General features: G+C 45.9%; 1 protein-coding gene across 1 annotated transcript in view; it reads left to right on the forward strand.

Moving 5' to 3' along the window:
• Positions 1–27,573, forward strand: part of ITPRID2 (ITPR interacting domain containing 2) — a 207,673-nt gene that overhangs the window by 155,184 nt on the left and 24,916 nt on the right. The window contains exons 13-15 of the mRNA XM_078681472.1: positions 71–198; positions 7,039–7,189; positions 26,783–26,848. Coding sequence (XP_078537598.1) covers positions 71–198; positions 7,039–7,189; positions 26,783–26,848 — 345 coding nt within the window. The remainder of the gene's footprint in view (positions 1–70; positions 199–7,038; positions 7,190–26,782; positions 26,849–27,573) is intronic.

Here is a 27,573-nt window from a genome sequence, read left to right on the forward strand (position 1 = left end):
AGAATAAATTTCAAGCTTTCAACGATCTATTCTATTTAAAACACCACTTTTGTATTTTTTTTTCCATAAGAACACATTTCAAGAACTGCAAATGATGAGAAGAAGCCTGAATTTGTTTAGAACACAAATGATGGACTTGGAACTCAGTATGCTACGTCAGCAAACTATGGTTTATCACCAGTTGACCGAAGAGGAAAAGTAAGTGTGTGTGTGTGTGTGTGTATATTGAGGTAGGAGTGTATTTTGTGGGTATCTAAAGGTGTCGGTGAATAGTCACAGGAATCTACTAGTCTTCTTGATGTATGTTCTATATAAAGCCTGATCCCATCTAAAAGTCAGCTGAGCGCTTATAGGCGCAGTGGCTGACTAAAGAGGAACAACAAGGAGTGGGAGCCGCTTTGGGATGGAAATGTAGGGGAACTACATTAGCTAGGTTGGTTCTCTCCAGGAGATGACTGGGTGGTAATAAAGTGACAAGGTGATGTTTGAAGAGATGGCTGTTCTGCCCAGTTTGTCAGTAAACAAAGGATAAAGTCTCCCAAATCTACTCTTGTATAGTTGCAAATCACACATGTCTGGTCTTCTCCTTGCTGCAGATTGTGGGCTTAAGGAAAGCAGGATTTTGCTTCAGATATCGCTAGACCTATACAAGATCTTTTTCTTGGCTGTCAGGCATGGAGGAGTGCTTGAGTTAACCACCTGCTAAGTGACACAGTTGGTCATGAATAGCAGAACATGTATTTACTAATAGATGCATTAGTTCTTTGAGTGGGAATACAGAGAGAATTTATTTATTTTTGTTTTTATTTTATTTATTTTGGAAGTTTTGTATAGCGCTAGCCAGACCGCAAGGTATCGGAGCGCTTCACATAAGTACAAGGCGGTGCAAAAGAAAGCCAACATAGCATAGCAAAGTACAATACAGTGCAAAGAGACATTTGAGGTGCACTCCAGGGTGAACCTATCTGATAGTTAAGGAACGATCAAGGAACAGGGTTTTGAGCTGACTCTTGAATTTAGGGAAAGAACGAATAGTTCTGATGTCAGGGGGTATAGAGTTCCAAATCGTGGGTGCATTCCCGGCAAAGGACCGATTCTTGGTTTTTTGTTTTCGAGTTTTTAGTGGGATCAGGAGTAGGGTGTTAGAGCTTCTGAGGTTCCTGTTCTGACCTGCTTTTTTAAGTTTGGATGCCAGATATTCAGGTTTGCCAGTGTGAAGGGCTTTGTGGGTGAGGCAGGCTGTTCTAAAGTTCGCCCGCAATTCAATTGGTAACCATTTGAGTTCTTTTAGTGCCGGAGAGATGTGGTCAAATTTCTTTGTTCCAATGACCATTCTGGCAGCCGTGTTGAGGGTTGTTTTCAGAGGAGCCAGATGTATTTTGGGTATTCCAGAGAGGATTGCAATCCCATAGTCAAGCCTTGATAGTACCAGTGCTTGGGTGGCTTGTTTGAGATCACTGGGTGGAATGAAAGGTTTTATTTTGCTTAGTAGCTTCAGATTAAGGAACGCGCTCTTAGCCGAGATCTTGATGTGTTTGGTTAGATCTAGTTTGGAGTCAAGTGTGATGCCAAGTGATTTGACAGTCCGCTAGGGAGAGATTCTTATTTAGCGCGTCAATATCTTTTAGCCATTCGATCATTTGTGGGTTCTCTTCTTTGTTCGAGATGAGGAGTAATTAAGTTTTGTCAGGGTTCAGCTTTAGATGGTTGCTAGACAGCCAGCATTGGACTTCCTTTAGTGTTTCGTTGAGTCTGTGAATGTCTTGCGCCGAGGAGATTTCCAGATAGATTTGGGTATCATCTGCGTAAAGGTGGAAGGGGATGTTAGCTTTTCTAAGTAAGGTGGAGAGGGGTTCCATGTAGATGTTGAAGAGTTGAGGGGAGAGCACTGAACCTTGTGGAACTCCTCTAATGACTGGATGAAGGTCGGATTCAAAGCTTCTCATTTTGATTCTTTGTGAGCGATTATGCAGGAAAGAGGAGAACCAATTGAGTACCATATCATCTAGTCCAGCCCTTTCTTCGAGGGCTTTGAGGAGAAGAATATGGTCAACTGTGTCGAATGCTGCAGATAGATTGAGGAGAATGAGGAGGCAGCATTGGTCTTGGTCCAGTGATTTGTGTATGTCGTCAATTATGTTAAGGATTGCAGTTTCCGTGCTACACCCTTTCCTGAATCCTGACTGATGTGAGTCAAGGAGGTTGGTATTGGTCAAGTGCTGTGTTAGTTGTTGGAGAACACACCTTTCTAGTATTTTGGAAAGGAGAGGAAGATTGGAGACGGGTCTGAAGTTATTTAAGTCGTTTGTATCAAGGCCAGGTTTCTTTAGCAATGGAGTGACTTGTCCTACTTTCAGGCAATCTGGGACATTTCCGGTTTGTAAGGAGCTATTAATGATCCTGCACCACAGTGGGGCTAGGGAGAGTTTCAGTTTTTTGGTTAGCAGAGCAGGAAGGGGGTCAAGGGTGTGAGATGAAGGTTTCGAGGTGGAGATAAGTTTGACTATTTCCTCTTCTAGAATGGGCTGGAAGAGTGACCATGGTTTAGAGTTTGGTGGTGGAGCGCTACCAAGCACCCTCCCCCGGCTGCTATGGGGTTGTGGAGCGCAGTTGATGACCAGAGAGCGCTCGATTTTGGAGACCTTGTCATTAAAGAAGTTGGCGAAGTTGTCGCAACGTTCTTTGGAGGCCTGTCCGAGGGAGGAATCCGGCTTGGAGGTTTGTTGTTTAATAATACTGAAGAGCTCCTTGGGTCTGTTCTTTGCGTTGTCTAGAGCTGATCGGAAATACATGGATTTCTTGCTCTTGATATGGTTGTTGTACTTCTTCCGGATGGATCTAAGTTTGTCTCTGTGGGAGATAGTAGGTACACTTCTCCATTGTCTTTCTGCAGCTCTTAATTGTCTCCTTTCTTCATTGGTGTCGGAGTCGAACCAGGATCTAGATGGAATGGCTCTGTTCTTTCTTTGTTTCAGTGGTGCTAGTTGGTCGAGGAGGTTTAGCATATTGATGTTGTAGAGTGAGGTAAGGTCGGTTGTGGATAGATTTTTGTCGTTCGGAAGGAGTAGCTTTAGCCTATCTTCCATGACTTCCAGGGGAATCTGGGAGAAATTCCTCGTCCATTTGGGGGGGGATCCTGCACCGGAGGCAGAGATAGGACTCCTTGATTAATGTGGAATAAGATCATGTGGTGATCCGACCAGTCCACAGGGAGGATGTTGTCGATTTTAATTGTGTCTTGTTGTGCAATGATGACATCCAAGATCGCTCCTTTGTTGTGGGTTTCTTCGGAGCAATGTTGGAAAAGGTTATTGTCACAAAGGAGAGAATTAAGCGATTGGATTAGGGCGTTGCTGGATTCATTCCAACGTAGGTTGAGATCACCCAGAATTATGTGGTTAATGTCTTTGAGTGCGCAGTTGGCAATTAGGTCAGAAAGATGTTCCCCAAAAGTAGGAGTGTTGCCGGGTGGGTGATCGAGAAGGTGACCAACTAAAGGGCTATTGTCCTTAAGCTTAATAGAGACCGATAGTCATTCAAAGGAGCTATATTCGCAAGGGTCCATTACAGTGATAGAAATATCCTCTTTGTGGATGATGGCTATCCCTCCCCCGCGTTGGTCTATTCTGTCTTTATTGATGAGTTTGAAACCCGGGGGCACTAACATGTCGAAGCAAGGTAGGGAGCATTCCTTTAGCCAAGTCTCCGTGATGAATGCAATGTCTAAGTCTTGAGTGAGGATGGCTTCGGCAAGTTCCGTTGCATGCTTGATGGCAGATCGACAGTTAATGAGCATGCAGTTGGTAGGAATATTGTTTTTGGTCGACTGCTTTTCTAGAGGCGCCCTCGGTATGAAGGTGAGGGCGGGTGGGGGTCTGGTAAGTGTCACAGGTGTGAAATCTCTTCCAAAGCCCGTGATTACTTGTATCTTGGCGTTGGTGGCAGTTGAGGGATGGGAAACATAGGTGGAGGCTAGTTCCTTAGCTTCTTCCTCTGACATTGCTGCTGCAGATCTGAGAGGCCTATTAGATTGGGTCTCCACATCTTTATTTGTGTATGTCTGAGCTTTAGATGTGGTGGATAAAGATCTTGAGGGAGAGTGAAGAGGGATCCCCTCGTCAGTTCTAGGGGGCCTTGGCGGTCGTTTCTCGGGAGTAGGTAAGTTTCCAGCACAGAAATTGAGAGTAAAATAGTCAGTCGAATCGGAGGCCCTGTGTTGGACATGTCGGGGCTTACGAGTTTTATCAAGATTGGCAAGGATGTCATCTAGGCCACTGCATATCATTTCAAGCTGCCTCTCTAGTAGGGACAACCGGTGCGCCATATTATCCAAGGCTGGTGATGAGCAGTTTTGGGTAGGGGCATCTCGCGAAGAGGGGGGCCAGATCCCCATTAGGGGATTAATGCTGGGCAGGTCAACCGGGCTGTTCGTATAAGAAGCCCTAGGTCGGGGGTTAGGTCTTGAGCTCATCCTCCGAGGGTCGGTTGGAGTGATGGGTGTGTCCGTAGACCGGGCTCTAGGGAGGGAGTAATGATGTTGGCGTGGGCAAGATTGCTGGGGTGGTGGGGCTTGGTCTTCTCTGGGTTGTTGCTGGGGGTAAGTGGGCTGCTCTCGTGGGAAGCTAGAGTGATGGCGAGGGAGAAAAGATAGCGGGGGAAGCGGGCGTTGGTCGTCTTTAGAGACCTGAAGGATAGGGTTCTCAGGGAAAGCGTGATTGGGGGAGTTTCTGAGGGGGGGGGCTGGGGTGTCCCATCAGGAGGGGGGAGGAAGGTTTTTCCGACTCCAGCAGAGGGCGGTTACTCGGGGCATTAGGATGGGGTGGAGCAGGGCGCCGTGACTGAAGGTGTGCTGAGCACAGGGTGGGGAAGAAGGAATCGAAGGCCTCTAGGTTCTCATTATTGGCCTGTACCAAAATTGTGCCATTTGAGTAAATGGTCACTGAAGTATTCCCTTTTCTATTTGCTTGATTAGGTAGGGAGTTTGTCAATTTACAGCTATGAGAGGTGGTCGTCGTTTTGGAAATGTGAAGTTGTATTCTCAATACGGAGTTCCAGCTTTCCGAACTATCTGTGTGGAAGATGAGGTCCATTTTTAACTGGCCTTTAGAGGAGCAGTGGTATGTGTCGGCAAATAGAGTTTCTGGATGTTGTCTGATTAAGTTGGGTTTGTGGTTTCTTCTCGCTTTGGGGGAGAGATTAGGCAGGAAGCTAATCACGAAGGAGTTAACGCCATGCGGTTTCATGTGGGACATGGTAGGAGGTAAGACAGAGGGTGAGGTGCCTGGTGGTATAGTTGCGGGCTGGGGAGGGGGGGATGGGCTAAACGAGGGGACTGGAGGGTTTGTCTTGAAAAGGGGCCGTGATTTAGGAGACAACGAGTAGACTAGGTGTAAGGTTGCAGGTGTTGAATCTGCGTTCACTGTCAATAGTTGGGATTCTGTTGTGTTTCTGAAGACTTTTTATAAAGCAACGCCCTCAATGAAGGATGCTCTTAAAGGGAGGTTGGAGTCGGGTGAATCTTGGACATGCTGGCCAGTAGGATGTTCCATCTAGATGGGATAGGATCAGTGCTTGAATGGCAGTTCTTAAGTGTGGTTCCAGTTGAAAGGTCTTTACTTTGCAGAGTGGGAACTGTCGATGGCACGAATTGTAGATTTGAAGCTGAAGTTTGTTTGCTTTAGAGCTGTTGGAAAATGGTGTCATTACTCAATCTAGACAGATCTCTGAGCACCAGCCATGTATTTTTTTGTCAATGGCAGTAATTGGTAATGGATGCAAATTAAATCAATGTCCGCATATTCCTTCTCCATATGGTTTTATCCGAGGTAGACCTGTGACAACCATGCTTGATTTGTTTGGCGAGGAAGATCTTCGAGTGATCATAGTCATTGCCAGAACAGACCATCCGGTAATAAGTGATTTCTGCATACTGATGGATCTAGATGTCATTTTTCAGCATTTACACAATAAGGACCTGCATGTACTGGTTCAAGATCACTGGGGAGATTAATATGTGATTAGGCTCAGTAGTCCAATTCTTTATTGTTGTTCTTGTGCTGATGGTTGAGTTGATATTGAGAAGGGTTGAATACTGTACAATGTTAGAGTGGTGCATCATCTTAGATGTTTATACTTCTGCTGTTGATTACACATTAGCAATAAATTAACTCTATTTAAATCATGGAGCAGAGAACTTGACCTTCATGGACTGAAGCTTGAACAGGCTGTTTCCAACTGTATGTGTCGAGGATTGTGTGAAACTAAGTTTACTGTGGATCAGATTGACCAAATCCTTGAGTTCTGGATTTCAAGATTTAACAGTCTTGAAGTCTGCAATAATCTATATAGGGCAGCGGTTCTAAACCTTTCGAATTTTGTAGACCCCCCACTTAATCCCTACTGTTAAATTGGTGACCCATCCTATTCAATTTCTACTATTTAAACCTCAAAGCAGAACCATCAAATAAATAGACAAATTATGGAATATTGCATCAATATATGCATTAAATATATAGACAAACTATGGAATATTTAATTCACAATCAAATTATATACGCATTTTACTGGAAAGGTTAATTTTATTTCTAAAAGGTGAAGCAATATGCTATGCTCTAGGAAATCATTTTTTTCTTGTTTTGCTCATGAATCATGTTCTGTTTTTTCATTGTCACCTACCAGTGCTTCGATTGACATCGCCAATCATTCATATTAAATTCGGTTTGCTGTACTTGTGCTGCTCCAAGAAATCAAACCAAGGAGACAACTCTATCTTTAACTTCCAATTTTTAATTGTCACATTTTCTGACCATTTCAATTTTGCATTTTGTTTTTCTATGTACACATATTTTTATCAATTGATTATATTGAAATTTCTTTACAGTACCTGAATGTGTCAGACCCACATTGAGAACCAATCTTTATTTAGATCCAGAGTATAGCAAAGGTTCTCAGTGCTTGTATTAAGAACCAAGTTTTCATTTATTTCTAGTGATTATTTGTGGCTGATGTGTTTTTACGTGTTGTGCCCGTTTCTTCTAGATATGAAGCTGATCAACTTCAGGGTCTGAGAAATAATGTGCGTATGGAACTTCAAGAGTTAGAAATTCAGCTGGAAGAACGATTGCTGTTTCTAGAGGAACAGCTTAGAAATTTACAAATATCTTCTCCTTCCAGATTTCAGCCTGTGATGGTAAGGTTCAAACATTGTTATGATTATAGGGTATTTACATGTCTTATACTAAAACTTATAAAACACACTTTTACTTATAATATTTTTGAAATGCTCCCTAAAATTAAAATTGTATGCACATTTAAATTGGGGAGATCTTATTTTTTGTGAGTTTCTAAAACTGTATTAATATACAGCAGTGAAAGTGGAGATGAGCCCCTGCTTTTAGTGTACTAGGAAGTAAATTCTTCCTTCCATTCAGTACTTGCTTCCCTCCTGCCAAGTCCTAATCCCGTTTACAGTATGTGACCCTCTGTTGCTGCAACACATGACAAGAAAGTGAATGCTCAGTGTGTCTACTTATGTGCCTTACTCTTTGAAATGGACGTTGTCCAATCTATAGCCACTAGGTTTTGCACCCAAGGGTTATGTTTTTTTCTCTCTACTTAACTGTTCTGTATGACCATTGGCTTGACACTGTCTGGTAGGATCGCTGCACCTTTTCTATTATTCCTCCCTTATCTCTCTGCTATGCTACCGCTAGACGCAATTAAACAGGACCCGAGAACAGGAGGCAAGATAATTGGTGATGGAGTAGAAGGCATGGATGTTTATGTTCTGAAGAGTATATCTTAGTACTTAAAGCCTACTTCTAGAGAAGCCACGTTGAAAGAGGCTTCTTTATAAGTAAAGGAAATGAATAGTGGTTGTTATTGTCTGCCACAAGATTGACAACTGCTTTATGCATTATCTCTTCAATACCAGAACAAGTGAGTTATACTGAACAAATGTGATATCCTGAAAGCAAATGTTTAGTTGGGCACATTTGTTAGTATTAGTCCTTTGCCTTTAAGGGCAGTAAACCGTAAACTTTACTTGGTTGCCTTAAAGGCATTATAATCCCACCTTCATTTTTACCCTCTGATTCGCAGTCCTCACTTGAAGAACAGGTTCAGTTTTGTCATCAAATGCCAAAGTGTTTCTCTAATACAAATGTGCACAGTTCACATTCCCTTCTTTTACCTCTTCCAGATTTTTAACAAAAGCATTCTTGCTACATGTTAATTTATAAATGCTAGAACTTTATCCATTAGTTGTTGGCTTGTTATGTGTGGAGAGTTTACGTTGTATTTTTGTCTGCATACTAATCAGTCTCTAATTCTTGTTTTATTGGTGCATACTTGTTTTCCAGTGAGGTAATTTATCAGACCTAATTAACTTGATGATTTTGTATCTCATATTTTAAAGAATTAATCAGGCCCTTAATTATACTTTAGGCTGCGATTCCTTTGATTTTTATTTGATAATCCACATGTTTCTCTGGGGACAAGATCTTGCTGTTGCTTTGTTTTGTGGTGTATATTTTGCCCCTTTGCATAGAGCTAGCACCAACCTATCAAGAGGCGAGAAAGATAGAATTAAAGTAATGACATCCGATTGTCGCCAAATTTATGTAATTTTACTCCAGTTCATTTATCTTGGGTACCCCAATCCATCATTTCCACTCTGAATCAGTGCAGCTATCCCAGAGCTTGTGAGTTGTGAAAGGGACATTAAAGAAAAGGGACGTTTGTTTTCTTGTGGTAAATCTAAAATCTTTCAGAAGAACCTTTTTCTTCTTGTATTATCTTCTCATAATTCCAAACAACCTATGTATAGTATATCAAAAAATATTTTCTACCAATAGTCTTACTGAAAGAACTGAGACATTGAAGAAAAAGTTAATCCATTATGCCATCCAATACAAATTTTGTGTTGTAGATCAAGTATATATACATTTATATTCAGGATCGCAGTCTGCCAGAGTAAGCGCTTGTCTTTAGTGTCTTTCAAGTTCTCTCGCTGGAATGGACAGGGGGACTCCAGGCTGCAGCAGGATGAAGTGCTGATTCATGCAGGCTGAAGGGCTGCAGACGGTCCAGTCCTGTGCAGTCTGGCCTACCTGTGTCTGCTATCAAGACAGGATAAGATATACCTTCTCTGCGAGGGCAAGACTAGGGCAGAAAACAAACCATGGCAACAACATAGGTGGCTTTCCATTTAACAAATCAAGCAATTCAAATGTAGCCCACATTTGCGAATGAAGGCAGTTTTGTATTGTCAAGACACGATGTATAGTGGTTTGTAATGTATGGGAGACTGAATGCAATTAAGCTTGCTGCCTTTAATTTTTGTTTCTAATATCCAGGAAATCAACATTAAAATCCGGGGCACTAAGCCCACAAACATCCAAATAAAATAAGCCCACACACTTACCTGTCTCATGATACCCTTCTGGGCATACATTGGCGGCTGGCCGCGTGTCAAAGAAAAGGAAAGCTGCCTCTCGTTCCCAAACCTCAGCTTAATACGTGTTTTGCAAGGTAGAGACTCCTGGCATTTAAGCTCCTGGCACTTAAGCTCCTGGCACGATGTCTTAATTATATCAGGGAGAAGAACAGCAAAACCCGGTGTAGCACTCCAAAACTAGGATGCCCGGCCTCAATAGCAGAAGAAAATCAGTCCACTCACAGACCTGTGATAGTGACGTCATCTACAACCTAGGAAGGGACTGCACTGGAGCCAGGTGCAGCAAAAAACCAAAAGCTGCCGCCCACCACATCCGCAGGCCTGCATAGGTATTGTGCAAGGTAGAGACTCCTTGCGGTTGAGGACCAAGCAAGGTTTGCTAATGTCAGGGAAATCAACAGTAAAATCTGACGCTGCTCACGGAACACAACAGACCCTCAAACAGCCCAAAAATATTAGATAACAATCTTACCTGTCAGACCTTCCCTCAGAACTGCACTGTCTGTGGTACAGAAAGGAAAATTAAGCTGCCGGCTGCTTCCTTAACATCTCTGTTGCCAATCAGCTGCTGCATGATCATGGCGGGTGGCGGCTTCCTCAAAAATAACAGACAAGGCACCACCCCTGGATCCATGTGAGGGCATTGCTGGGTCCTCCTGATTTTATTTTGTATCACCTCAGGTGGTGCTGACAGACCATGCGGTATGCTAGAGCGGGGGTAATGGCTCAGCTAGTTTAATGAAGCCATTACCTGCTTGTGCAGCACCTACTATACAGTTCAGGGCAAACGTGTATTTGATGCAGCAGGCCTGGTCCCTAGACCGCACAGAGCGCACTCACTAGCAGTGCACTCGCTGCTTAAATGCAGCTTTAGGCTCCTTGAGTGCGCCACTCACGGTGTGGCCATGGGGCTATAAATGCTTGACAAATGCATGTCAGTGCAGTGATGCAAAGCACCACACTGAGATGCGTTAGTCTATCGCCTGATGCGTGGTACTTGGCAGGATTGCCTCATGAATCTGGGATGTATAGTCTGGTGACACAGGATTATTGGCGGCACCCACTTAACCTGTGATATTGTTCCTTGTAATGAATGTTTTTCATTGCCTCCAATGAGTACAACGACCGTGTCCCCCAAAGGTTCAGGAAGTGAACGCTTGATGCGCGTGTCGCAATGCTGCAGGGCTACGAAGATAAGCAACCAGCTCTTGCCAGAGCCTAAGGGATGTCATGCACATCTTCTCTCCCTCTACAACCATTCAAGCCTTTAAACAGATAGATCCTAATGACAGGAATTTCCTGCCCCTCCCAAACCTATGAGACTAGTACACGCAAGGAAGAAAGCTAAAGTGATACTAGGCAACACTGATGCTCAAAATATCCGCTGTACTATAATAATACCCAGACCCAGGGTGCTACAGTGCATAAGCTGTACAAAGTACTTAATGAAATATTGACGACTTTCCATTTTAGAGGGCTGAGGAGCACTTTAGGCGCTTCCATGCACAGTGTGGATGAAGACATGCATGCGTGATGACATTCACATCCTTCTCTAGCTGTATACATGACTTGATGCACATATGGATACCAGAGAAGATGAATCATTTGCCCATCTGGGGGAATGAGACCAGTGTGGGGAAGAGAATAGGTGAGAATAAACAAAACTGTGCATAAACTGGAAGCAAATTCCAAGCAAGAAGAGAAGTAGAGCACTGATGGTCATGGGAGAGGGATTATGAAATAGGAACAAACATGAATAGAGAAGTGAAAGTGGATAATATGACGAGATAACATTAAGATGATTTTGAGAGACTACTACATATGTAGGTAGTAGAGAGATGAATGACAAACCAATACTGGGAGTATGCAAGGTAAATAAGCCAATGACTTATTGGGGAGATTAAAGGGAAATTAGAAAGAAGGTGAAGTTAGCAGAGAGAATACATGTAACTGAAAGAAGGTGAGCAAAAGTAAGGATAAACAGAAAAAATAGCTCACAAAGAAAGAATTTAAATTTAGAGCAAAAATAACAGAATTAAATGTTTGTTTACCTTGTAAAGAACTGAGGAAATTGCAGGTACTTGTAGGCATTAAGAGAACGTCTCCCTGTACAAAGTAAATGCTGAAAACAGAACTTGACACAAGCGGCTTTGTGAAGAATGTGTGAAATTCAGTGAGTCATAAGAGTATTAAAAGAGGTCAGAGGGCCCAAAGACTACAATAGATCTGAACCCTCAGTGATTCATTATCAAAGAGACTATATTCTGATCAAAAGACTGGTAGAAGGTAATCGTCAAAACCTGCCCAGATCTAGCAAAGCACTTAGATCTCAAAATTCAGCACGGTCAACGCACACCCTGGCCCTTTGATATACACTGGCATACCAATAATTTGAGCACAATAAATTACATAAAAATAAACTAATTGCAAAATGAAAGCATTGGGCAATACATAGAATGGGAAGTTCGAGGCATGTGGGCTGCTAAATTCATATCTATTGCATAGATCGCCGCCTAGTGTTGGGTCCGGATGATTGCACATTGTTGTCCTGGAAGAGTCTTCGAAGTATCACGAGATAGGTGGCTCCTCCCCTGGACTACAGTGCGCATGGGCATCGACTCCATCCCCAGATTGTTTTTTTCCGCCATTGGGTTCGGATGTGATTTCGACGTCTCCTTGTCTGAATCGAAAAAACGTACTTCTTAAGGCCAAAAGGCCTTCGTTACTTGCGTCGGTATTGTTAGCGTGCGGTCTCGATCATCATCCCACTCTTCGAGTCGGAATTCTGAGGAGTCGAGTAACTCTTCGGACATCGAGGCCCTCTCGTCGCAGCAAGACCCCGACGATCTTACCATGGAACGGAGTCCGTTCAAGTTCTGCCCCGTCTGTGGGTCCAAGTACCCACATATCGACGTGCATCCAGTCTGTAACAAATGCCTCTCGCCGGACCACAACGAGGACAACTGCATGGCCTGCTCAAAGTTCAGGTCCAAGAAAACGCTCAAGCTTCGGCGCGCGGCGCGCCTCGAGGCCCGGCGAGCGGCTCCGGCACCCGACGACATATTCGACGACCCCGCAGAAGAAGGCCGCTGCCATCATCTTCAGATTTCACCACCGTCGACGGAGGTCGAGGCTGATCCCGAAGAACACGTCGAAGGACAGAGCCAAGACCTTGAATACGTCGAGGAGGTAGGGGACGACGAAGAAGTTTATGGGGCCGCGGAAGATAGCTCGGAGGAAGAGCTATGCCCCGAAAGTTACATGATTCAGGCTCAGGTCACGGGATCGCCACTCGGCCTTACCCACGACCCTGCACCGCTATCCCCGGCCCCGCCTTCTGGCCCGGCCACGGACACAACAGCGGAGACGCCATTGCGCGTATCGAAACCGAAACCTTCGGAATCGACTACACCTAAGATGGCCGACGTCCCATCGAAAACGAAACCGCAACCTACGGCTTCGACAACACCTAAAATGGCCGACGTCCCATCAAAAATGACGAAGCCTGCTCCCTCATCGACTCCGTCGCCCTCCGGCCCTCTGAAGTCGAAGAAGGCTGTCGAGTCGTCAGCGCCGCAGAAGGTGCCCAAGGACCCGTCCTCAAACGGTCGTCCATCATGGGTCGGGCACGGTTACGCCGGCAAAATCCACTAAAGCCGTCGGAACAAAGTCTGCACAGGCCCACGACACGGAGTCCGGAGGCACTATGCATCGGCACAAAGACAACAAATCTAAAGCAACGGCATCGGCGCCTAAGCCTATAACGGAGGCACGGACCGTCGCAGCCGAAGATTCGTCGGCGGCCACCGCTTCAATGCCGAACGCCTCCGATAGTACCGGACAGGAGGCATCGGTTGCCAAACCCTCCGCTTCCTTCACAAAGCAGGTCGCTGACTCCCTCAAACGTATTCGGGAGAAGACTTCGACGTCGACGACTCACCCGCCGTCGGGTCCAAAACCAGTGGACGCACCTGCGAAGATTTCGACCAAGCTTCTGTACACACTGCCGCCGAAGGTGGCACCAAAGGCATTTGCACCCAAATCGGTGCCGAAGATAACTGAAACGTCAGAACCTTCGACGCAATGTGGCCGATTGGATCGACATCAAGCCTCAGAAGAACAATCTGAGCATTACATCGATGCAGAAACAGGGAAATTGACCCTCTATAAAAGAAAGATCACTTCCCAACCATTGCAATCCTATGTCATTCCACTAAAAAAGAAAAGGCCAGCACATGACATTCCTGCCCTTGTGGAACCTATTCAGCCTACACCAAGGAGGAGTCCATCACCTTCACCCAACCAGTCAGGGGGAGAGGATGATGACCAGGATGACCAGTACAATTTCCCGGACAACAATGACCCTGATGTACAACAGGACTCATATGACGACACTGGTGACCAGGGAGGCCATCAGGTGGTACAGGACCCACAGGTTTTTGGTGCACGTACATCCCCAACTGAGGATTCTGCGGCATTCAATGCCTTAATAGAGCGGGCAGCTGCAAATCATGATGTGGACATGCATGCTGACCCAGTGGAAGAAGATTTCTTGTTTGACACTTTCTCTGTCTCAGAAAGAACAGTTAAGATACTTCCTATGCTGAAAGGTGTCCTTAAGCATGCCCCAGAGATCTTTAAGGAACCTACCAGGGCGAGAGTGGTGAACCCACGTATTGAAAAAAAATACAGACCAGCACCTGGGGACCCTGCATATATTCGGGGACAGTTGCCTCTGGACTCGTTGGTCGTTGCCAATGCCCGAAAAAGGGCGAACTCCCAAACAACGGGTGAAGCTCCTCCCCCAGACAAGGAGTCGGAAGTGCTTGAGGCGGGGAGGAGCCAAGCTCGCGAGCGTGATGGTCGCCTTTTAGCTCGGCTCAGTCAGCCCTCCGGCCTGACTCGTAGATCCTGATGCATATCCTGCCCAGAGACGACACGTTTTCGAGGAAATATGATCGCAACACTTCGCTCTCACTTACCGTCTGACCTGGAAGCTCCGGCGAGCTGAGAATCCGAAGTTGTGCCCCTCCGAAGGGACCGGGGCCTCCGTGGGGCTGGGACCGGGGCCTCGCCTATGAGATCCGGCCAGGCGTTGCTGTGACCACAGGCCCCGGCCGAGAGAGTGAACCGCTGGTGAGAGCCATTGTGCGAACATCCCGGTTACCCTGATCTGGGCCTGCCTTGGTGGCTGTGGGGCTGTGCGGGGCGCGGTGCTCCGGGGACTGATGGCGTGAAGGGGACCCCCCGCCGCTGCTCCGTCCGGTGGCCCTGGACCCGCGCGCTCCGACTCTACTCGTGGGGAGCGCCGGTGGTGGTTCGGGCGGGCCCCCGCGTTGGGCGGTACTCCTCTTTGTGCCAAGGCCGCTACTGCTGGGACCCCCGGGACATCTGTAAAGTCCTGCATTTGTGAACTGTCCCGAGAGTTGCGGAGGGTGGTGAGGAGGCTTAACTTACAAAATGGCTGCCGACGGTCTGGGCTGTGGATCTCCTCGTGATGGCGGACTCAGGTCACTGGAATGCACGGGGGCTTGGACGTGTGCACGAAAATTTACTATTGGAGACGTTCTTGGTGTCTTGCGATCCTGGCACGCGTCCTTGGCCCCGGTGCCCCTGGAGACTCGTTGCGATCCGCCGCCATCTTGGGTGGACGCTTCTTCATGGCCCCTTCTTGTCCCGGTGATGCCACTGCCTCGCCCCCCTCGGTCGCCATGAGGGTTGCTGCCGCTGTTCGTCGACGGGATTGTGGGCCGGTGGCTTTGGAACTTCCTGCTCTTCTATGGTTGGAGTTAGGGGACCTGGATATAGAGCGGAGGCCTGTTCCTCCCCGGATGCCTGAGAAATATGGTGGACTGATTCCTGTTGCTGCCTTGACGAGGTTGTCTCTTTCCTTTGCAAGTACACCACCGCTTTTCCGACCTACGAGACTGAACTCCTATTTTTTGCTGTTTGTGTTGCTATTGCTGAGACATTTGAACTACCTATCTGAACTTTTGTTCACTTGCAGATCGACTGCCCTCCCTGGTCTACGTCTTGATCGTACTTTCTTTCAATTGTGTGCTTGCCTCGCATCGTGTTGCTCACTTCAATTTGTCATGTGGTGGGTGGGAATTGTGGTTAAGAAAGGATTGGGGTGAGATGCGCGACTCCCGGTGGATTATTGGTGTACGGATTCATGGCGCAGTTGTCTATATTCATGGCGCTGTGGGAGACCCCCCTGTCAGTTTTTATGGCGCTCGAGATCGTGACGTTCTGGTTCACATGTAATATGATTATGGTTGGGCGGAGGGCTGTGGCCGACCGTATTTGTTTATGCCCTTTTGCTCCTCCCCCCCCCCCCCCCCCCCCCCATTCATTTCTTTGTTTTTTCTCTCCTTTTTGTCTCCTTACTCCTTTCTCTCTTCTCTCTACTGCATTTCGGGTTCAGGTTTAGGGCGACAGGCACGCTGTTTGGAGGGTAGGCCGTAGCCTTCTGCAGGGGTGCAGGGTGGGATGGGTGGGATGGGTCTTCCATGATGTTTCTTTTTCCTCAGTTCTATGGCCCTTTTGTGTATCTTTATTGGAGTGCTGCGTCGGTCTTGCCTTCCGGGGCGTGATTGGGGTGGGGCCTGTCCTGTCGCTGTTCTTCTTCTTGTAGTTCTGCTGCTTTCTGTCGCGACTCCCATACCCCCCTCGTTGCTAATATTCCTGCTCTCTTCTGTATTCCTCGCTACGGGACGTTTTTTCTGCGCGGCACTCCTTCTTTCGTCTGTGTTCTTCTTTCCCTTTCTTCTTTCCCTTTCCCCCCCCCTTCCCTCCCCCCCCCTTCTTTCTCCTCCAAGGTTAGTATGATGGGCTAGGATTGGTGAAGTAGCTCTTCCGGCCCCTCTTTCCTGGTTCCGATGTGCTTCTGAGTGGTGGGCGGGCGAAGTTGTTAATAATTGCATATTGATTGTATTTACTGCACCTGTTTTCATACCGATGTATACAGTGCTGACACTCCTGTATTATGGCCCTTTCCCCTCTTTGTTGCCAATGGTTTATCTGGGGACTCCGGATTCTTCTATGTTGTCACTTAGCCTGTCATACCCCTTATCCCTATATTATAAAATTAACCTTCTTTGCTCCTGTGTGCTGGCCGTCTAGATCTTCTTTTCTCCTCCCCCTTTTTAAGATTGTGTTGCTCATGCTCCGTTATGATTGATTCTGTACTGTTCTCTCTGGATTTTTCGTCTGCTTTTCGTATTGTGGCCGGCCAGCTTGGTTGTAGGCCTCGACCTGTGTATCCTTTTTGTACAAATAAAGGTTTTCAAAAAAAAAAAGTGCTTGAGGCATCGGGCAAAAGGGTGGCTGCGCAGGCTGCCAATATCTGGCGTATATCAAACACACAGGCACTATTGGCACGATATGATGGGGCGCATTATGACACCCTAGAACAGCTCCTTCAACACCTACCTGATCAGTTTAAGGAGGGAGCCGAAATGCTCATACAAGAGGGAAAGCTCATCTCAAATGCTGCAATAAAGTGTGCACTTGATGTGGCTGATACAGCGGCTAGGGCGATTAACACTAGCGTCATGTTAAGGCGACAAGCATGGCTTCGCATATCAGGGTTTAAACCTGACATTCAAACAACAATACTCAACCAGCCCGTTAATCCTGACAGACTGTTTGGCCCAGATGTTGACACCACCCTCGAGAAAATTAAAAAGGACAATGAGACAGCTAAGTCCATGGGGGCGCTTCAGTCTCAACAATTCAGGGGGAGCACTTTTCGTCGCTCAGGTGCACGTGGTGTTACCAGAGGACACTTGGGTCAACAGACACAATTCACGAAGGGTGGCACACAATCCTCGTACCCCAAGCAGGGTAGAGGGGGTTACAGAGGTAATAGTGCCAAGGGCAGAGGCAGAGGAAACAACAACTCCCGTTCCTCTGCCGCCAACAAACAGTGACTCTCTGTCACTGCCCCCCGACCATACAACACCTGTCGGGGGGAGACTCCAGCAGTTCCTGCCAGTCTGGACATCCATCACCACAGACAGGTGGGTAAGACAGCTTATCCAGTACGGTTATTGTTTGGAGTTAACATCCACTCCACCCAACATTCCCCCAAAACAACGTCCTATGTCGGCAGAGCACTTGCACTTATTGCAGCAGGAAGTAGTGGTGATGCTGCAAAAAGGCGCGATCGAGCTCGTACCAGTGGAGGAGGAAGGCACAGGGGTCTATTCCCTGTACTTCCTTATCCCAAAGAAGGACGGATCCCTCAGACCCATTCTGGATCTACGCCCCTCAACCTGTATATACTGTCAGAACACTTTCACATGCTTACACTGCAGCAGATTCTTCCCCTGCTGAAGGGGACTTCCTAGCAACCTTGGACCTCAAGGATGCTTATTTTCACATACCACTCCACCCATCCCACAGAAAATACCTCAGGTTCACCATCCAAAACGGGCACTATCAGTTCAAAGTCCTGCCCTTCGGAGTGACCACTGCCCCCAGAGTGTTTACAAAGTGTCTGGCGACAGTTGCGGCACACCTCAGGAGGCAGAACATACATGTCTACCCTTACCTAGACGACTGGCTCGTTCAAGCAAAGTCAGAACAACAGTGCGCCGCAGACATGTCCCACACCATTCGCCTCCTTCACAGTCTGGGGTTCTCGCTAAACTACCCAAAGTCGCACCTTCAACCAGCCCATGTGCGGCAGAATCTGGGCGCGACAATAAATACCCTGACCTCTCATTCCGCTGGTGGCAAGAAAGCTAAAGCAACACTCGATGACACTCATCCTGGTTGCTCCAACGTGGGCACGCCAACCATGGTACACCACGTTTCTAGAACTTTCCGTGGTACCGCATCAAAGGCTGCATCTATCTCCAAGCCTCTTGATGCAGAACCATGGCGACATTCAGCATCCAGATCCGCAACAGCTCAACCTGGCGATCTGGCTCCTGAGGTCCTTGAGTTTGGCTACCTCAACCTGCCTCCTGAATGCATGGATATCATACGGGAGGCAAGGAAGCCCACTACCAGAGCTTGCTATGCAGCAAAATGGAAGCGGTTTGTCATTTACTGTACAGATAACAATATCAACCCGCTAGATGCATCCATTCCTAACATCATCTGCTATTTGTTACATCTTTACAAATGCAATCTAGCGTACGCTTCCATTCGGATACACTTATCCGCCATAGCGGCTTATCTCCAGAACAGGCAACATCTCTCTGTCTTCAGAGTGCCTGCCATTAAAGCCTTCCTGGAGGGACTGAAACGAGTCATTCCTCCGAGAACACCACCAGCTCCAGTGTGGAACCTCAATGTGGTCCTCACTAGGCTGATGGGCCCACCGTTTGAGCCACTGCACTCCTGCGAAATTCAGTTCCTGACATGGAAAGTGGCTTTTCTCATTGCTATTACATCGCTCAGGCGTGTTAGTGAGCTGCAAGCGCTCACAATCCAGGAGCCATTCATACAAATTCATTCAAACAGGGTAGTACTACGCACTAACCCAAAATTCCTTCCGAAGGTGGTGTCAGTTTCATATCAACCAAACTATTGACCTGCCCGCATTCTTTCAAAACCCACAAACAGTAGCGGAAAGAATGCTCCATGCATTGGACGTTAGGAGGGCGTTGATGTACTACATTGACAGAACACAACACTTTAGGAAAACACAACAACTTTTTGTTGCCTTCTCAGCACAGCACAAAGGCAACCCTATTTCCAAAGCAGGAATAGCCAGATGGATTGTTAAGTGCATTCAAATCTGTTATCAAAAAGCCAAACGTACCTTAACAATACCCCCAAGGGCGCACTCCACACGCAAGTTGGGGGCCTCCATGGCTTTCCTGGGGAACATTCCTTTGGAAGACATTTGTAGAGCAGCCACGTGGGCTACACCGCACACATTTACCAAACATTACTGTGTCGATGTGCATTCCAAGCAGCAAGCAGCTGTAGGACAGGCTGTTCTCAAGACACTTTTTCAGACTTCTGCAGCTGGCACGGGCAACCGCCGTTAATGGAGAGACTGCTATGTTTTCTATGCAATAGATATGAATTTAGCAGCCCACATGCCTCGAACTGAATATGCTACTTACCAGTATGCATCTGTTCTTGGCATGTAGGGCTGCTAACAATCATATCGCCCACCCTCCTCCCCGGTGCCCGTAGCGGCTGCAGATACTCTCTTGCATTCAATCATTAGCATGGACATCCTTTACACTATTTCACTCCATCTCTGCCACAATGGCTAAAAACAATCTGGGGATGGAGTCGATGCCCATGCGCACTGTAGTCCAGGGGAGGAGCCACCTATCTCGTGATACTTCGAAGACTCTTCCAGGACAACAATGTGCAATCATCCGGACCCAACACTAGGCGGCGATCTATGCAATAGATATGAATGTTAGCAGCCCTACATGCCAAGAACAGATGCATACTGGTAAGTAGCATATTCATTTAGTCACTACAGAACAAAAGAATGTAGTACTTTAGCAGATAAAGTCCACATTTCCCATCTATTTAGATAAACGGTAGAAAGGCTGGGTTGTCATAGTGGAACAACTTCAAGAAGCGAGTAAAAAAGAATAGTGCTACAATTACACAAATTCCATTTTTCACTTTACAGGACCACAACATGGAGGAACGTTCAGTAACATGTTTTATTGGAAATTTGAAATGATTTCAGATCTGAACAAGCCTAGAATTCTTAAGACACCTCAGCATAACACTTGATCAACACTGCCATAACTCCATAATCTGAAACTAGGAAAAAGAAACCAAGGTGGATGCATGCCAGAATGACCTATGAAGACTACAAACGCCCAGCAAATAGTGCATTATCTTGTGTACACAGCATTAGCACATGGATAGGTTATTTCTTCATCTGATGCACTTGCACAAATGACTGGATGTTTCTTGATGTAGACAGGACGGGTTTGTGTCACTGCACAGTGCGAATAATACGGATTCTGGTGAGAAAGAGGAGTCAGACCTGATGACTAAAAACACATAGGTGATCAGTATGACCTACATTGGAAAACGTTATCGGTGCATATATGGGACATTACTTTAGAATTGTCAAAATTTCTGCTCCAGCAGCCTGCTATTTAAGGATAGGTAAAGTACATAGCTGTTTTGCGAAGAAAAAGCTGAAGTTAAGATACTTCCCGATAACTACATTAAGGAGAAGAATAACCTAGAACATTGTTAAAACAACTAATAAAACCGAATTACACAAGGATAGAATGTAGCCTGTGTGGGATTAGGCAACAAGTGAACAAACATGCTGACAGCACAAAAACTTCTATTGACATCCCAACTCAAGACAGAAGCTTTGTCAATTATACATCTGCTCTCTTCAGGTAACGTAGAAGAATGAGCAAATCCACTAGCTAGCATGCATGAATTTACAAAAAACGTAAAATTAGAAGCACTGGGAAGAAGGCCTCCATCCTTTCGGTAGCTCTGTCACACTAGATGAGACCACTAGTGTAAACATTAGCTATTCAAAAAGAATTAGGTGAAACATGACTTCACTAGTTGAGTAATGTTTTCTGCAGAGGTCTCAAACTTCAACTTAAACAGTGGCGTTTTACTTGTGCACTATGCATATAGGGGAGCTGAATACATAGTTTTTTATAACAGACCTGTATTTGTAATTGCCTTGTCATACTGAAACAGCAGCACATGCATAAACAAGCGAACTCAAAGTCCTGGCTAAAATAAATAACAAGGAAAGAAGCCTGTGTTGATTCCAGGGTCGCACATTGTTTTTCTAACCGGGAGAGCACCCAGAGATTGTCCTTTTCTTTCTATTACTTGTCAGAAGGAAACTCTGGTGTAGTCAGAGGTAGCCCCTTTTCAGCCCCTTATCAGAAGCCTTTCTCTCTTCACTGATGAACCGGTTTCATTTTTAGGAAACTTAGGGTATGTTGCTCTCTTCTTTTGACTCAGTCCAAAGCAGGCTTTTACAGTAACAGTATACAAAGTCCTTAAACACATAGTTTCTCCTCTGATTCTAGGCGCTGGGAGAAGTGCTCTTTTGCATGATCGTGAAAGAAAAGGGCAGACAAAAGTGAAAAGAAATCAAAGATACTCTGGTTGTTTCGGATAAATATTGTTTGGCTCTGGCAGTCTCTCACTGCGGTCTATTGTCTATTTTCGAGATATATCCTTGTTCTTTATCAAAACGGGAAAATGCCTATTTGCATCTCCCAGACGTACAACACCTTTTTGATCAGGTGCTGAATAGTAGTATGCAAGCATTAAAGAATATCCCGAGTAATATCACTGTGGCAGTCACAAGGCGTATGCAGACAAATGTGATCCTCTGACGCAATTTTTGAATGAGGTATATTTTGTCCTGGTGTGGTGCAGTCTTGTATCATTAACTTGTCTCTGTAGAGGGTGAGGCAAAATCTCAGCTTAGCCAAGTTGCTCTCCTGTCCACCAATGCTTTCTAACAACTAGACAATTAAGGGATTACTGATACTGCTCACTTTAAAAACAGAATGAATATATCCCATAAGCTAAATCAAAAACAGTTATCTTGCTATGGGTAGAAGTTCTGGAAACGGTTGGAGGTAATCTATTCGTTTCAGATTCACCAATTGCAGCTAAACTTCTTTAAAGGGGGCACTCTACCTGCAGATGCTTACTTAGCCTTGCATTTTAAGACAGTAGCCCGTTACCAGTGGTCTTGCAGATACTGCAATTTAATTGCTTACTATTTGCCTGGAAACCCCATTCAGCACCAGCTCCTCCCATTTTATTTCTCCACGTTTAAAAGCCTTCGAAATTCATAAATGTACCACAGACGGGTGCCAAAGAGCATGTGCTGCTCAAAGAATTCAGTAAGTTGTGCTTTTGTCAGATACTTTCCTGGTTCCTAGGACGGATGTCAGCGTCTGTCCTACTCTGTATCTGAGATGCTCTCACAAGTTCACCTCGCCAACCCCCAACCAAAAAAAAAAATGCTTCCATACAGTTGCTCAAAGACGTGAAGTTTCGTCTCGATACACAGCTCACCTTATCTTCAGTCTCTCAAATTTTTGATGCTCATTATTTAATTCCTTGAATATGTTACATCATCTAAGTTCTAGGTCGGTGGAAGGTTTCAACCCTATCAAAGTTACCGAAGCACTTTTACATCACAGAAAGTTGGTAATACTAACATGTTTACTAGTATATATTTCACGTGTACAGAGATGCTGAAATTTCAGAACGCACATGATTTTTGTCTGCAAGGTTGTTGGCAGAAAGGTAGTTTCGCACATGTTCTACCAAAGATGCACAGATTTTAGGATGAATTTAAAGGCCAGGTTTGCATGTTCATTTAAAAAAACCTTTCTCAAATCAGCATCTGCACTCGCAGAGGGCGGCACACTGGTCAAGCAAATGTGTGCCTACCGTAGGAGAGTCTGCCCTGACCAACGGCTCGATAATGCAATTTTTTGCCTGTAGCAGTCCTACTACAGACTGTAATCACGTTTTAGTACTTAGGCTCAGCCACATTTTGGCAATTGCTCTCCTGCATCACCAGGTGGTACCATGCTGCTTCAGCCGCATCTATGTCCACCTATGATGTGATGGCACAGTTCCTCAGACCTGAGTTTTACCTACTTAACATAGGTGTCAAAATGCCATTGATTGTCCATAGACTTGCTGACCCCTCCCATATTAACTTCCTTTTTGAGTCATAATCAGACCGATTCGATAAAAGTCAGAGCGCAATTTGCGACAACTTTTTCTAAATCAAATCTTAATGCATGAGGGCCCAAGGTATTTTTGCACATGACCTGGTGGGATCCCCAAAACTGTTTGTTCTCGTCAAGAGAGTCACCTGGTAGGAATGATCTCCCAAGAGAACTTTCCATAAACACAATAAATGCCATGGGTAGGAGAGGCCTCGTTTCTCGAGCAGACTGCTTTCTGGACCGTTCAGAGACTTGGAGCCGTTCCCAGATACTAGTCTCTTCCTTGTCATTGGAGACTGTTTTGATATTGAAACTAAATCAAGCTGAAGTTCAACATACTTCTACTGACTCCACGCAGGTTGAGGTACTTCTCCTGGATGGAAATTATCAGAATGGCCTGCTGTGCTTTGGGAAACCCGCTACAGGTGTCATCTGCTCCTCTAGGTTAGGACATTTCTACAGCCACCATTTAGTGCCCCCTCAGTTTCTTGTGCTGACATTGGGTAAGCCAGTGACTACTAAGTTGCAGAATCCTGTGCTCGTAACTTCACCTTTGACAGCGCCACAACCATTGCCCTTAAATCCGATGTCACTTCCACCTTCAAAGTCAGCCGACATCTGAGCAGCAGCAGGGCTTCAGGGTTGTGCTTGTTTTGTTGATTAGCTACCATGTAGGAAAGTAGGATCTGCTTCTTAAGGTTACCCCCACTTTTTGCTTCATGTGTTTCTGTTTTTGACTAGTCTGACTGGGATCCTGCTAATCTATCTGCTTTCTCCCAAAACTGTTCTGTTAACACCAGATTAGTGTATGGTACCCATGTACCCATGGCATAGGTACCCCAGAGGCCTTCCATGGGCTGAAGCATGTATTGTGCCACCCATGAGAGGCCATGCAAAATGGAACTATAGGCCTGCTATTGCAGCCTGTGTAAGTTGGTGCATGCACCATTTACTTAAGGTATAAGTTTTAAGTGTAGTAGTGACACTTAGATATAGTAAACCTATAAGTCACCCCTATAGTAGGCCTTAACAATCCTGAAGGCAGGGTGCTTGGTTCTAAGTGAGAGGGTGCCACTTCATGAGCAGGACACCCCTGCAGCCTACAGAGTCCATTCTCCCGGGTTGTTAGTGCTGCAGCCATTTACGACATATAGTGGTATTATGCGACCGCGTGAAGACTTACTCTAAAACGGCTGAAAGCAACCCTGTCGTGTTTGGTGTCAAACATTGTGTAATCATACCCCCATACGGGTAACCAGTGTGGGAGGTATGATTCCACCTCTCAAACTAGTTTTGTGAGGTCCCTGGTGTTCCCGGTACCAATCTTCTAGTCCCGTGCAGCCCACTACATCCTGACTGACCGGTCTGCTGCTGCTCAGCTCCTCTGGACTTTAAAGGCTTCAGCAACACAGGACGTGGTTTTCTACGTTCCTCGAGGTTTGAGCTGCCCTCTCACCAAGTTTGAGTTCAGAATCCCTCGTGGGGGCTGCAATACCCGTACCCCTGTGCACACCGTTCATTTGCAAGTGCATAAGCTTGTTGGCGTTTCCAGAACAAGTGCACTGGGCTCTTAAGTAGCCCCAACCTCTGGCACCATTTCCTACAAAGAACTCCGGCCTCCTCGCACAGAGTGCTCCGTGGGCTGATGCTTTGTGAAACTGCTCGAGGTCCGCTTGCGACTCCTGTGCCTCTGGCCTGTGGCTCACTGCTTTTCTTGGGCTCCCCTGGTTGCTCCAGGCTTGCCCTGACTCCCCTGTGTTTGGCGAGTCTCCTGGACTTTGCTGGTCCGAACTGTAACCTTCCTTGACCTTCTGCGTGGGTTGTCGTTACCAAGGCTTGTTGGTGCTCCTGTCGGACACCGACCCCTCCGCACTCAACATCCTTTGTGGGACAGCTCGCATCTGGCTCCTGGTCATCCTCGACCTCTCCTGGTCCTTGTGGCTGCAGAGTCGAGAACCCCTTCAACGCACCTGAAGCACCTGACATCAGTGGGCATTTGTCTACCGAGCCCCTAGTCACTCCTGAGTGACCCAGACTCTGTCCCCTCTGCTTTCAGGTACTCTTCTTCAAGAATCCACCTTTGGATTCCAACTGACACTTTTCTTCCTTCCAGCAGCGGCTCTTCTTCGAAGTCCTCTCTTGGGTTCGACTGCAGTTTCCGACGCCACTACAGACTTATGCACCCAGCTTCCCTGTGATAGGTAACTGGTACTACGGTATCCACGGGTGGGGTGGCTCTCCAAACTCCTAAGTTCTACTGGGTTTCTTCTAAGTCCACTGGGAAGGGTCCTTAAGCTTTAAAACTGCAACAGTTTTAAAACTGCAAGTAGGGTCCCTACTTACTCACCTTGGGTGGTTCCTTGGATCCCCGCGATTCTACATGCTCTAGACACTGTCTTGTCTCGAGTCGTCGTTCTTATACCCCTATTTTAGTAAATGGTTTTGTCTCCTCCTGGAGTCCACTGTGTATTAGTGCTGTTTACTATTGTTTCTGCGCTACAGTAGTGTGTGCTTTTTGATTATATGTGTGTAGCAGATACTTTATCGTACTAGAGTGTGATAATTATAAATACACATTGTATGACTACTGTCATCTTTGACCTCTTAAATCACCATAAGTGTGGTTTGGACTGGTACAGGGTGCCCACTTTAATCAGTGGACAGCATATACCAGGCCAACTTCTCAAATACCAGCAGAGCACCTTCCTTGAAAAAGGGAACTTTTTGGATTAAGCTCAAATGTTGCTGTGCTGGACAAAGTCTATGGCTCCTCGTAACCTTCGCCTATCTTACTATAAGAATGCTGGCCTTTGCAAATGCTAGTGGCCTTGATACTTCCCTGCAAAACCAAAGGGGATGATGGACGGAGCGTTAAACATTGCAAGCACTCACCCCCAGTCAATCGATCTGGCTTTAATCCATCATCATTCTTCAGCTCACTCCGCTACCCCAGTTCAGACATGGCCATATGCAAATCAGTCTGACTCTGTGCCTCATGGGAACAGTCCAGCCCGAACTGCCAAGCCATATCATCCTTGGACCGGAAACGAGTATCCTGGAACCGGTTTCTGGCTAATCAGCCGTCATCCGCCAGGCTAGCTTGAATCCAGTGTCAAAGTGAGCAAGGGACCCACATCTGGCGATATCCTATACCCCTGTACGTCTCCATCAGAGGAAGTCTGTTTATTCACTTTGATAATAATAAAAGCTGTAGAGGCCTTAGAATTGTCCTAGCCCACTACTGAGGTCAAATCTTCTAGTTTGACTGACATCTTGCATCTAACCTCATCAGTCACAAAACCGCTGCTACTGTTCAATGGAGCGCTCTTGAAGCTGGTTCGAGCTGTCCAGCAAAAACTCCTCTTAGGCCCAGCAGTCCACAGAGACCGTGCATAAAGATATAGACTGGTGCCTTCATAGCCAAAGTTTCTGTGGCATAATAACTTCCCAACAGCCCTTTCAGACTGAGAATGTTCCGTACCTGATTTGATTAGCTTGTTTTTGCAAATTAAGTAGAATTACTTGGGAAATGTCTCTCAACCGTGTTTGATCACATGACAGCATTTCGTTATATTGCTGCCTTCCTCTGTGTTTTTCTGCTACCATTCAACTTTTCTTGTCACTGTCTTTGTTTTAGGGGATGTATGGAAGCCGAAGTACTGATAATCTGTCCTACACCTCTCCATTGAGTGTTATGGAACCAGTAAGTATTCTAAACAAATAGACCACAAACGTTATTACTGATTAGGTAAAAAAGGATAACCTGACATTTGTTTAGAGAAGTTTGGACGAAGGGGTTTAGAGTAGGAATACAATGCCTTTTTGAAGAGAGCATTGCAACACATGCAGAGGAGGAGGGCAGGCAGTTGGCCTTCATATTCTTCCGAGGTCACCCTTGGCCACCCATCCCATTGGCTTGGGGCAATTGGGCAGATATTATTTGTGTGTGGTGCCAGATGTCAGAAACTCGTGCTGCCAGGAAGCAATTAACCTTGTGGCATTTTCCTGCGAAAAAGTTTGTGCAATCAGGGTGCCTTGTTCTAGGAGCAGAGTCCTAAATGACTCAGTCTTCTGAGGGGTGTCTGCAGCTAACCTGGGGTGAGAGATTTGAAACTGGTTAACAAAGATGTTCATTTGTCACTCAGAACATAATTTGAGTCATTGTTCAAGTGCTCTTACCATGACTTCAAGTCTTTAAACAATATTAATCAGACTCAACATGCCCAAGCACATTTGAGTTCAGACAGGTTTTTGATACTTGCTAGGCTTTGGTCCAAGGCAAAGGCTAAGATTCTGGGCAAAGCAGGATTTTTTTAAAATTTATTATAGAAAGTCCATTGTGAAAATTAACCATAATGGAATTGCTGTGCAGTTCCCAGACTGGTTGTAAAAAGTATTCTGGACTCTTTATAAGGTAGCCTGTTGATT

Source organism: Lissotriton helveticus, chromosome 3_1 (assembly GCF_964261635.1).
Source record: "Lissotriton helveticus chromosome 3_1, aLisHel1.1, whole genome shotgun sequence".
Taxonomy (NCBI): Eukaryota; Metazoa; Chordata; class Amphibia; order Caudata; family Salamandridae; genus Lissotriton; species Lissotriton helveticus.